Source organism: Canis lupus, chromosome 20, assembly GCF_048164855.1.
Source record: "Canis lupus baileyi chromosome 20, mCanLup2.hap1, whole genome shotgun sequence".
Taxonomy (NCBI): domain Eukaryota; kingdom Metazoa; phylum Chordata; class Mammalia; order Carnivora; family Canidae; genus Canis; species Canis lupus.
The window spans coordinates 10,537,821-10,551,671 of NC_132857.1; the positions used below are offsets into that span (position 1 = coordinate 10,537,821).

Genomic DNA, 13,851 nt, shown 5'->3' on the forward strand with positions numbered 1-13,851 from the left:
TATCCTTTTATCTTCCTGCTAGTTACAAGAAAGAATGTGGGCGCCTTAAATCCTCTTGACATGTCTGTCACGGGCACAATAAACTTCCCTCCTGTGCAGAAGAGACCCTTGTCTGTCACTGGGATCTCTACAGAGGTAACGATTGCCAAGTGGGTTTCCTGTCGACATCCTAAAATGTAACCTCCTCATCTAGGCTGCCATCGCTAGCATGACAGATTGGGTGGATGATTCCATCATCGCATCACACTATGTTTTACCATGTGGGGCCAGATGTCATCTTTGGGAAGAGAGTTAAAGCTTTTGTCAGAGAGTATTTCTGTTGTTTCACTTAACATCTACTCACCTTTTGGTATTGAAAGAATAAAAAATACAAACTGATAAGACTATCCCCAAGCAGAGTTTTCATGCTACCCAAAGCAGTCTCGGCAGTTATAAAGATCCTTCAATAATCTGTCAAAAACTGACATCACTGTGTAAAGAGCTGTTCATTTCTATATCTCATTTTGGATTGATGTACGTGCACTTTCATATCCTTCAGTTCGATATAACATTTGGCCTTTCATGTTCTCAGTTTAAGCTACAGGGAATTCAAAGCTATTTCAAAGCATAATTATATCAATCTGCATATAAAAGGCTCTATGTCCTACAGAGGGTTCGATGGAAAAGCAAACTCTTTCAAAGAAGAAAATTAGAAGTAATTCCCACAACTAAAATTCACAAAAGTTAATACATTTTTCATCTGATGAGAACAGTTTTATTTTTTTAAACCAATAGAAGATTAATCAAGAAAGTGATGGGGACTTTCTTGTGAGGTAGGGAGGAGAAGAGGAAGAAAGGAGAACTGAAAATTGGAGAGGAAGGCAAAGAAATGATGCATGTACATTATACATATTGTTTGATTATACACATCACATCAGAAAAATCAATAATTCATATTGCTGTGGCAGACAATAGGATTCTCACTTCCATATCATATTAGTTATCTGTTGCTGGAAAACAATATATTCCAAACTTGTATGATTCAAAGCTCTTAGTGCACTTCACTGGGAGCCTCTAATCTAAGGGCTCTTTTGAGATTGCACTCAAGCTGTTGGCAAAAGCTGTGGTCTCCTCTGAAGATGCAACTTGGGGAAGGGAGTCTGCTTCAGACCTCGCTCATGTGTCTGTTGATAGGCCTCGATCTCGCACCACATGGGTCTCACCACAGAGCTGCCTCCACATCTCTGCAAGCAATCCAAAAGAGAATGAGAGAGTATACAAGAAGATTCCCAATATGGAAAATATCACCTTTTATAATCTAACATTAGATCGACATTCTGTTTCATAGAATTGGGTTCCATATCTCAACTACCTTCAGGAGAAGCGAGGTACTTAAAGACTTCAGTAGCAGCACGTGATAATCATGATGGGCCATCCCAGAGGCTGCCTACCCTACATATATATACATTCACGTTAGGTTGCTTTTGTACTTTTTTATATTAAAAAAGACTTTTCAAAATAGAAGTCCACTAAATGTGGTTTTAAACCAAAAGTAATTGCTACTCCACAAACTTATTATTTCCAAATATTTGCTCTCCAAATATGACCTCCATAGTTTTAGAATGTTTCATAACTTGAAAATGACAAGTACAGTTACTTTAATCTTTAAAGTAACTCTTTGTTAATCTTTTTTTTCCCCCTACGGCAAAAGGAAGATTAGAAAAAAAAACCTCACAAACATTAGTTGTGTAAATTCTGAAGCTAACAAAATACTTAGCACCGAAGTTATGTAGCATATGGTTATCCTGGTCCCAAACAGTAAAATGTGTCTGTATGTGCCAGCTCTTAATTACCAGCTCATTAACACTCAGGTGTCAATTGCTGGTGGCAAAGGCAATACCCAAATGGCCTAGTTTCTGTCATGCACAGTGTAATTAAATTGACCTCAAGTACTAAAGCTTGCAAGTTGCCTGATACTATTTGGACACTAATTTCAGGCACTATTCAAAGTAGAATAATATGGTGAATAAAACCAATGTAAGAGAAAAGCACTATCAGGTTTCAAATTGTATTCTCATACGTAATTATAACCTTAAAACCAATTGAATAAGTAATCACCATTCGAATCTATATCAAATATAACAATACCTATCACATATTTGGTTTTACTGTTATCCATCTAAAATTTTTAGAACTCAAGATAATGATAAACTCCTTACAAACCAAAAGTGAAAAAAATCACCATAATAGTCACGTTTGGGAAAACAGTAATTGCATATCATATTTTATAATTTCACTTATTGATATGTAATGAGAGAATTATGTATATCTTATGTTTAAATTATTAATTTCTAAATATGAAGCATATCTATGCTTTCTTTTTTTTATTTATTTTTATTCTTTTTTACATCTGTGCTTTCTAGATGGTCCTAACAACAAAGAAATATGTACTTGTAGTAAGACTCCCACAAACTCTCAATAATCTAAGAGCAGATTTTTTCATGACTTTGTGTTATAAGACTTAGCTCACTGTGTGCAAAGCTTATTCTCAAACTTCCAGTTAAAAAGAGAGAGGAGATGAATTTATGCACAGACCTTTAGCTTTTCATAAAACTTCACAGAAAAGAACATTTTCTATGGAAAAGTCTACAAGAACAAGTAAAAGATAAAGAAACAAGAGAACAAACAACTGTAACAACCTTTTGGAAATTTGGAAATGGATTAGCAAGTTGCTATCAATTTACTAGTTTTGAAAATATGTAATCTTGAGCTAGAAGTTAAGAGTATGTAGAAAGAAATCTGACTTATCCCACAGAATATTCCAAAGGCTCGGGAATTAATAGAACAAATTAGTTCTAAAGTAGGAGTGAATATAAAAATAAAAAGAAGGATCAAAAAATGTCATTGAGAAGCAATTAGACTCCTAGGTTTCTCTCAACGACTGTGCATATGTAGGTGATCAATTATCCCCTCTGGTTGGAGACAGGAGATTTATTCTCTAAGGAGGTTAAGACAGAGGTGCCTACATTGGAAGACAGCAGGTACAGTTTAATGTGAGATCATCATACCCAGGAAATGTAGGCCCTTGAGTCTTCCAGCCATCTTTCCCCAATTAACTTTCAGAATGCAAGTGTTTAGGCTTATACCTCCAGGCAGAAGACCTGAAAACATTTCTCTGAATATCTCTAACTAGCCTAAGAAGAAAAATATATACCAAATATATGGACATTGGGGTTTCCTTAATTAAATGATCCAGCAAGATCGCCCAATAGATAAACACTCAACAAGCTTTTCACACAAGGGCAGAGTTTACTTTCAGCATTTTAAACATTGTTCTTAATTATGGGCATACAGCTAAGCATCACCAGACATTTGCAAAAAAAAAAAAAAAAAAAAAAGAAAAGAAAAAAAAAGAAAAAAAATCTCTACCATCAATTCCTGGAAAGAGACACTATTCCAGGAAGATAAAATGCATACATGGAAAATATTGCATGCATGGAAAATGTTCAAAATACCTTTAAAGAGAAATATTAAGGAAACACAAAGAACTCTTAGATTTAAAATAAAAAAATAAAAAAGAGAAATAAAAGCCTCAATAGAAGTTCGGAAGATGAACATAAGAAAATCTCTGAGAAAGTAAATTAAAAAAAAAAAAAAACCATAGAAAGTGGAGAAGAAAAAGTGGAGAAAATTGGTAGGTCAGTTGAGGAGGTTCAATATTCAAATAATAAGGGATAAAGAAAAAGGATGAAAAAAAAATAAGAGCAGAAATGATGAGAGCAATCATTCAATAAAATATCCCAAAACTGAAAGCTCACATTTAAACATTGAAAGAGCTTACTAAATATCTGCAATTCGGATGGAAACAGATCTACATCAAATCTCATGATATTATGAAATTTCAGAACTTGATGACAAAGAGACCCTTCCATAAGTTTCCATAGGAGATGGGGGGCCTATGTTCATAAAACATTTAGTTTCCACTTTGGAAAAATATTCTGCTTTGGAAGACAATATGGAAAACCTCTCAAAGAACCTAACCTTAATATCTGACGAGTTTGCCTTGAAATAAGCCTGACCAAGATCTAAATTCCTCAAGGGTTCTCAGGGATTTTGGTCCTATCAAACAGTGTAACTGTTCACTGTTACTGTATAACCAAAATTAAGCCCAATTTATATGTTGCCTTGATATCTAGCACAACTAGAAAAACATCAAATAATCTAACTCCCCAATTTTTCTCTCTACTTTGCTCCCAAAGTTAAGATACCCTAGGCAGACAACCCTACTTCTCAGGGGGACGAGAAGAAGATAGGTGTTGGTTCCTTCTTAGCTTGCAGAACAAGCCAATTCAAACAGCCAATCCTATCTCAGCAGAACCAGGAAACACTTTACCACCTTGATACCACAAAGCCTGCCTCCTACAGCCCCTGACTGTTCACTCTTTCTGAGTGCAACCCCGTGTGGCCATGCACAGCATCCTTCTTGCCACCTTCCACCCCAGGGCTGTGACTATCTGTGACGAATAAGTTGCTGTTGGTCTCTTCCTTCCAGATGGGATATGTCAGAGAGTCAGATTTGACTGCAGTCTGTAGAACAGATCGTTTGATAACTGTGCAGGTCTAATGAGTGCTGGTTCCATGACCCAAGGCATAATGGCCAGCTTGACATGAAAGAATAGATGCTCAGAGTCCATGATGGACTGTTTGCAGAAGAGTTCTCAGTACATGGCCAACAACTACCACATATATCAGTCTGTCTCCTTTATCAGAAGTCCACAGGCAACTTATGACCCCATGCAATCCTTCTGGATAGGTGAGGGAAGATGTCTGGGAGCCCAGCAACTGCTGTAGACAGCTGTCTCTTTGTCGGGGGGGGGGGGGGGGGTAGGTGGTTAGGCAATGTCCCCAGAGTGAGAATTTACCTCCAATAAAATCTTTTTATCTGTGGAGCCAGCCGGGCAACCAAGCCCCATGATTAGAAGATGAGCCCTTTGACATGCTGGTAACTAGCAGCACTATGACAAGCCCCAGGCACATTGGCTAGGGGCTTTATCATTGAAACAGCAGTTGTGTCACCTCTCCATTATTTGGGGATGGACTTGTACCCAGTACTTAATGTTATCTGCTCCCTGATATATGCTCATATATAATGGTGCCACCACTCTAATGGTGAATAGTGCAAAGCCAAGGAGAATAGTGCCTCACCACTCCTCAGATCATGGCCAGATGCCATGGTATTAGAGGAGGTCAGCCCTCTCCCAGACCCCTTAGCAACATGGAGAGCCCTGCAGGAACAAGTTTGTGAATAATTAATCAGAACCTATATACTTTATGGACCATATTGCCACTGTTATATATGATGGAACTTGGTAGAATGTTGCTGCTTTTCATTTCGCATCCAGGATGTCCCTGATAAATGCAGGCTCTAAGGGTCAGCACAGTTGACCATACATCAGGCATTCATCTTAGCACTGGATAACCTGGTCAGAAAATGGCTCCATATGTACATTGTTATAAACTCTTGGTGTATTATATAAGAATTGTTCCCTGGAGGTAAAGGACTTTGGGAACCTCTTGTCTCACTGCGACCTAAAATATAAATCAAGGTAAGAGATGTCACTAACTGTACTGAGGCCACAATTCAAGGCCTCACCAGGACACTCCTATTGTTCCCTTTGGAATTTCAGAGATTATTGATCCTGACCAAAGCATTAATTTCACCTCTCAAAACAGACAATGTTGGGCTCTTGAAGAAGACATTCAATACATCTCCATGTCCCCTGTAGACCCCAGGCAGCCAGTTTAAATGAGAGGCTTAATGACCCCTTCAAAGAATTCCAAAGAAAGCAAATAACCCTCTGCTATTGCCACAGGCATGGATTAATCTAAATCCACATCCCCTGGGGACATGTACTCCCTGTGCTAATGCCAGATGAGTTCCTCAATTTCCTTTATTGGCCATAAAGGAAACACCTTTAAAGTTCACGTTTTTGAAGGTCACCTCACTTTGTGACTCTCTGTGTTGGGGGCCCGTAGCTGATGTATCAAATTAAAGATATGCGGATTATGATCTGCTGAATGAGGAGGCAAAAGCCATCCCCACAAGGTTGGCAGATAGCTCCTCAGTATCCGAGCACCCACTTTGGGGAAATGAACCCAGGGTCATTTTGATCAAAAATACAGTTTCAATACACTCACACAAAAGAAATAAAGTCACAAGGTTTCATTGCTTACAGATCTCAGGGAGGGAGGGAAAAGACAGTCCCCTGTCCCAGGCCATGAGTAAGCAGGAGATGAGAGAGCAGGGTAACAAACACCTAGACAATGGTTGCGGTAGACATCACTGACTTTTCACTATTTTAAAAGGTGCCCCAGGAAAAGCAAAGCGGGAACTTCTGGTGGGAATCTGAAGCTCTGGTCCTTATCTGAACATCCAGACTGTGTGCATAAGCAGGGTAATTGTACTGTGAAATGCCTAGGCAGCAACTCAAAATAGTTGTTTTTCTCATCACACTGTCTTCCTCCTGGTCAAGTGCCTACTTCATGTCCTGGAGAGGTACTTCTGCTACCTAGAAGTCTCAGTTCATCACCAAGGTAAAAACTGATGTCAAGACATCAAGGAATCAATCACGGTATAAGGACTAAAATTAAAGGCCAATATTATGTGCTACCTTGACATCTGGCATATCTGGGAGTGCCTTGGAGGGTCTATCCTCAAGGTCTTCATTCTACCCTTGAAGATAAGATCCCTGAGCCAAACAGCTCTGCTTATCAGGGGGACCAGGAGTGTGGTTCTCAGGTTGTGTGGTTTCATTTCCCTGCTAGCTCCATTGAATTCTCCGTGATCACATCCTCCAGTGGGAAACACGGAAGAGCCCCCACCCCTGGATACCAAAGAAGCCTGCTTCTCGTAGTTCTTAGAAAGGTGGCCCTGTGTTCTGTAAAGTGTCCTTCTCCCCCAGGCTGTGAGAATATTTGACTCATAAATTGTTATCAATTTGGTCTGTCTGTCCAGTGTCCTATGTTATGTGTTCTCCATCCTCAAACCCTAGGGTGGAAATCTCTCCCTCACCAACAGGGTGAAGAGTCAACAATGAAAATCACCCTTTACCCTCTTTCTTATTTTTCATTTAGTATTTGATTAAATTAATTGAAGTAAATTGAGCTAAGTTGGGTGAATGTATTAGCTGGAATGATAACGATTTTATCAAGACAGAGGATTCAGACCTATTCTTGGTGAAGTAGCAGTTGTTAAATGGGATTTCTCTGGAACATGTACTCATATTAGCTTGACTCCAGTTTTGCTTATTCGCTGCCAACATAACATGTTGGTTAAAAGGAATAAAAATGCATATATTAAAACAACATTTTATTCTAAATATAAAAGGACTCTAGTTTCTTAGGCCACACTTCATGGTGCCTTATACATGAGAATCATCCTTAGAAATGAGCATGTGGCATAGAGAGAGCATTGAAATTTAAAAATATAAAGTGTAGTTCTAGATGCTATAACTTATTTTTATATGTTTAAATATAGTTACTCCTAGGATTTCAAGTAAAAATAAGACTCAGAGACTAGAAATGTAGCCTGGTGCAGGTTAAGAATTCAGTCAAGATAAAGGCTTGGGACATTAAGTTTATGGTTATGTTCTTTCATCAGTGGGTCTATATTTGTCCTATTTTCTTCATAGGTATGTTAAGGACAAGAATATTTTCAAGGACCTGCTCTGCACTAAAAGTCTATGATTCTGTGAGGATCACAGAGAAAGAAAAAGAGGAAAAGGAGAAAAAAAAAGAAAAAAGAAAAAAGAAAAAAGAAGAAAATAAAAGAAAAAAGAAAAGAACCGAAAAGAAAAGAAAATTAATTGCTAATAGAATTTAGATGGGAGTTGATGAATACAGGTCAAACAACTTGAAGGTATTATGACTTTTTTCAAAAATATTTGCTGAAAATGTTATTTGAGCAGATGGAAAGGAAAAATAAATAGCTTTTTAAAAACAATTATTATGTCTATATTTATTTTTATTTATATGTCTTCCTCTTTATTATGTGGTATCTATCATGCATGTCACACAAACAGCCAGAGGTTTTTGACTTAATCTGCCTCCTTTTTAAATTAGGCAAGACCACTTTTGGCATATGCACTAGCCAAAGTAGCACGGGAGGCGGGGGGGATCTTTAAAAATATTTCTAATTTACATATTACATATTTATAGAATTATTTTCAAATAACATAAGGAAAAAAATCAACTTAAGAGTTATAATTTAGGGGCACCTGGGTGGTTGAAATAGTTAAGTGTCTGCCTTTGGCTCAGGTCATGAGACTGACTATCATTTGATAAAATGGTAAAAATCTAAAATTCTCTGAATATCTTTAAATATAATGCAGTTCAAGTTCCACTTGGATAGCAAGCAGCTAGCACAAATTGAGTGATAGGGGCATCTGCGTGGTTCAGTGGTTGATCGTCTGCCTTCAGCCTAGGTCGTGATCCCAGAGTCCTGGGATCGAGTCCCACACATTGGGGTCCCCATAGGGAGGCTGCTTCTCCTTCTGCCTGTATCGCTGCCTCTCTCTGTGTCTCTCATAAATAAATATAAAACCTTTTTAAAAAATTGAGTAATAAAGAGAAAATTAACAAGCCCTCCTACAAATAAGATTGCCCTTTTCTTCCCTTTATGTTGTGTGCTTAAAGGCAGCACGATCCACTCTGGTAAATGAAAACCCCAGTCATATCATTTCTCCCTCTCCCTCATCAGTCAGCTGACCATCTCATCAGGGAGGAAGCACCATCTATTTGTTTTTTGAACTGTGTCTCTCCATTCTGTCCTTCCTCCTCCATGTGTACTAGTCCAGTCTCTAAGTTACCTGTGCTCACTTGCTTCCTAGCTAGAGATTTACAACAGTGGGTCTCTCATTACCCCAATTTCTGTTTTTCTTTCTCTTTTTTATTGTTATGAATTACCTCATAACATCCTCTAAATCATAATGCAACATTATTTGCAGCATTTATTTTCATATTTTAATTATTATTATATCTAATACTGGAATAGACTCTTCTGGAGTGTTAGAGGAAGTCTTACATTCAAACTATATCTAAGCTTGAAAAATGCCCAATATCATTCACTCCACCTCAGCAGCAATACTCTTGACTAATAAACAGAGTGTTGTAAACTTGTCATCTAGGTTCCTTTAATCTTATGCCAGCGTCACATGCTTCTGCATGATCCCTTAGTGGCATTTCCAGTTTTCCCCCTGTTCTAGTCCCTATAATTGCAAGTGCATTTTCTTAAGATCACTGAGACACCTTAACCTTAAAATATTTGCAACACTATCATGTAAATCTGTACATCCTTTGTCAGAGAAACAATGGATGTATAGAATGCACACCTACACATATCTACAGAAGCATCCCAATGAGATAGTTGGGTGTTCCTATATTTTAAAACAAAATTTATATAGCCTTTCTCTGTTTTAGTCCTTCCTAAGGTATATCACTTTATCTCATTCTTTACTATAGTTTCGCTAGCATTGCCCAACCATTGTTCATTTTCATTAGTTTTCTCCTTGTTTTAACTTACGTATGTATGAGACTACGTGAACTTTAAAAATCATAACTGCTTCTCAGTCTCTTAAAATTTACTGGAGAGTGAGGCAAGACAATTGGTTGTATTCTCTCTCCCTCTTTATCCTCTCTTATTTCTCACTTTTTTTCTCTAAGTCAACTTACTTGGTATATTTTATTATGACCATTGCATTGTCCCTTTGTGGTCTGTGTAGCCCAGCATAAAATAAGAGTGGTTACCACACGGTGCCAGAAGAAATTGATCATTGATGGCCCACGTATGGAAAAACCCATGCCAGCCTGTTGAAGATGAAATATACCATTACTTTCCAACCAGGCATTCTAAATAGTCTAAAGATTAATTAATAGAGTGGCACAAAATGTATATGTTTGCCTATAAGATGATTTTCTTCATGCATTCCTCCATGAGTCTCTTTTGTGTTGGTTAATACTTTTCCCCACCACACACACACACACACACACACACACACACACTCAGATACCAATTTTGAGAGAAATGTATTACCAGAAAACCTTGAAGTTGGCCACTGATTCCATTATTAATTAGAAACACAACTGAGAATATTAAACATCCTCACACTTCTAGAATAAAATTCAATTTTAGGCTTATGCATTACCACACCAGTGCTTGTTTTCTTTCCTTTTTTTCATGACTAAGAGAAGAGTCACTCACAATGATAAAGGAAGCAAGAGCATGGAGATGGTGTTCCAAATTAGATAATTGCAACATTCATTAAATGTTTCTTATTCCCAGGCAAACTAGGTGAGCAATGACCCAAGGATTAGCAACTGCTCTCAAAGACAAGTAAATATGTATGATGAAGCAAAACAAAAAGTGTCTTCATCTACACAATATTCTCAATAGAAGTTTTTACATGGATTAATCTAGTTCCCTTAAACATACAAGTGCCCTTTTAGAAACACTAATTTAATCACAGATTAATATGAGTTGCTTTATTTTGGTGATAAGTTTAAAAACCTAGTTTTCATAATAAAGAACTAAATATTTTGATTAATTAAAAAGAGGAAAATAAAACAATTTTGAACAACCCAAGGCCAGCTCTAGAGAACATTGTCTGCCAAGCTAAGAAATGACAACTTCAAGAAGTCTACAATTAGAACCATTGGGGACTGGGGCTCTGCCTGTTGAGGCGACTTACCCCGTGGGAGATTCTCCCTCCCAAGTAGTCCTTCCTTACTGGATAGTAACACCATAACCAGGCCCCAATCAAAAAACAGACAAGTAAATGATCTTCTTACTGCTATTCTTTTACCTTCTGAAATTGCTGTCATCAAAATTGAAGCCCACACTAAAAGGACTGACCCTGAATACCAGGGAAATGCTCTAGCTAACTTTCATGCACAGACAGCAACAAGAGTCTATAAAAGTTGCAACTCAGGACTGAACTCCATTCTGTTTCAGCAAAAAAATAACCCCTCATTGCCAGACTTTTGTCACCCTGGCGTTCTTATGACATAGCAATTGTCTGCTCCTGAATCAGAAAAAAAATAAGATGGGCAAACAGTGGCTATAAATTAAGTAAACAGTTGGAGCTATGGGAAACCCAAGATAACAGTTTTTCCTGGCTCCCTAGTAAACCTCAAAATTCAGTTTTTGCATTCCTTTATCCTCCATGGTGCCTTTAAGATGACTCAAATTATGAATAGACATTGGTGTAGCAACTTTTTAAAAATTGTCCAAACATGGGACATCTGGGTGGCTCAGCAGTTGAATGCCTGCCTTCCGCCCAAGGTGTGATCCTTGAGTTCCAGGATCGAGTCCCATATTGGGCTTCCTGCATGGAGCCTGCTTCTCCCTCTGCCTTTCTCTCTCTCTCTCTCTCTGTCTGTCTGTCTCTCATGAATAACTAATTAAAAAAATAATGTGCAAACAGTTTAATACCAACATCTACCCTGTCAAGTTCATAATCCTGGAGATACTGTTTTTGTCCCAACAGGGTCTTGGACTTACTCCCTCTGGTCCTTTTGAGCACTTTAGCTGGACTTCATTCAATTGCCAGTTAGTGTGGGTTATATTGATATGTACTTGTTATTTTATGTATGTTTTCCAGATAGTTTGAAGCTTTCCCCTGCCACAGGTTGATGCTCACAGTGGAAAGAAATTATTAGAGAATGTGTTTCTCATTTGGTGATTTCCTTCTGCAATCTCCAGTGATCGAGGCACCCACTTCACTAGACAAATAGTATGAGCCTTAACAAAAACCTTGCAAACTTCTAGGAATCATTACTGTCCCTGTCATCCTCAATCATCAAGCAAGGTTGAGAAAACTAATGGGATCGTCAAACTCAAAATCTCCATATTTGTTGAAACTACTGGACTCCCTTGACCTACGGTATTTCCTTTGGCTTCGCTGACTATTCACAGACCCCCTTTGGGAAACATAAACTAACTCTACATGAGATAGTCATCAGTAGACCAATGTCTATTGGTATACAACTTTCTGCTGATCCCTTGTTGCATGCTAGTATGGCTAGCTACTATAAGTATTTAATGTCTTAGGCTAAAGGGTATCGACAGGTTAAAGAAGCTTTCCCAAATCCCAATTCAAAAGATCCTGTTAGTCATTATCTAAAGACCTGAAGTCTGGCCACTGGATATGATTCTGGAAACATCATCAGAGGACTCCCCATGAGCTCCACTAGAAGGGATTTACAAGCACTCTCACCACCGACACCGCTGCAAAACTAGAAGGCACTGAGTCCATGGTACACATCTCACATCCAAAGAAGGCTTTACTCGACAATTGGTCCAGTACAGATACTGAAGACCCCCGACTCAAACTGACAAGGAATACAAGTAGCTGACATTCGTGTAGACTTCTTCCACTCAAGACACCAGGTCAAAACTTCATCCTTTAACTGAACATGAAAGCTATTTTCTTCTCTTTCTTTTCTTCACTCTGGCATTGGCCTGGAGAGCTAACATCCTCATCTATACTTCCTAGACCATTGGTGATGGTCATCCCAAGCTTCAGTCAATCCCTCTTAGAAGTCTTTTAACAAGTTCAACTATTATGAACAGAACATCCAGTGCCTTGTTTTTTTCTTTTCTCCAATTATAACTGTAGTTATGCAATTAAACTCATATACCTATGTAAATCTTCATATAATCACACTCTCACATTCCCTTGAGTGTCTAGATCAGCTCTGGCCTCCCCTGCATTAATAGATCTCTCCAGCAGCACCCATCTTTGCAAGGTATTCAGAATAACTTTTTATTTTAGGCTGCAAGATTTATTCTCTGAATGTGCTGAAAACCTAATTGACCCCTGGAGTGAAGGGGCAAATGCACCAATCTCCATGAATGAATCCATTAATAGGACTTCCTTAATGGGAATGGTTTGTGCCCTAGCTGGGTTTGTTTTTGTCTATGGTGCTCACCATTCTCTTTGGACCTGAATACCTAGATGGCTGTGGTGCATACCGGGGCAATACCACTTAGGTTATCCAACTGTACCCCTAATTTTCCACAAACTAACTAAGACATCTCATTAGCTGGTTCCCCTGAATTTACACCATCTAGCTAGAAAGGACCTCCCAGGAGGCATTCATGACTCAGGATGTGCTCCCTTTGGCAGGGCCATACTTCCCTGGTTAGGGATAAATGTCAATGAGAATATGATAAGAAACCTCTCCTTTATTTTTGAAGGTAGAGTAGAATCTGTTGCTAAGATAATAGCTACCCACTAAGGATCCTTAGCCTTTCTGACCAAAGTTGTTCTTGATAATAAGATAGCCCTCAATTATCCATTAGCTGAGTGAGCAGGTGTCTGGATTGTGGCAAACACCACCTGCTCCCCATGGATTAACACTTCTGGAGAAGGTGAAACTCTGTTATAGAGATCCCTGAGCAAGCCATTTGGCTTAAAAAGGTGACTGCTTTAGTGGGGGTCTTTCTTTGACTTATTTGATTTTGATTGGTTTGGGATTTATAGACCATGGCTCCAAAGTTCATTCCAAACATTAAAAATTATCCTATTAAAATCATAATAATCTCCCTAGTGCATTGTATTCTCTCAAAAGCCTTAAATGTACGTTCACAGCTGCTAACCACCAAGAAAATGATCTCCCTAAGACTGGTATTCCAGAAAAGAAGCAAAGAGAATGGCAAATTTAAGGACTGTGAACCTGGAACTGTGACCTATGGATTCCACAAAAAGAAACAACAGAGGCTGCCAGGCGGTAGCTGAGAGTGGTGCTAATACCTTGAATTTTGATCACACCTCTCAGTCAAGCTGACAGTCTGATCAAAGGAAGGAATTGTTA

General features: G+C 38.4%; 1 protein-coding gene across 1 annotated transcript in view; it reads right to left on the reverse strand.

Annotated features, from left to right (window-relative positions):
- Window positions 1-731: 731 nt before the first annotated feature.
- PCDH10 (protocadherin 10) overlaps window positions 732-13,851 on the reverse strand; it is a 61,037-nt gene continuing 47,917 nt past the window's right edge. The window contains exon 5 of the mRNA XM_072788382.1: window positions 732-1,223. Coding sequence (XP_072644483.1) covers window positions 1,156-1,223 — 68 coding nt within the window. The 3' untranslated portion in view covers window positions 732-1,155. The remainder of the gene's footprint in view (window positions 1,224-13,851) is intronic.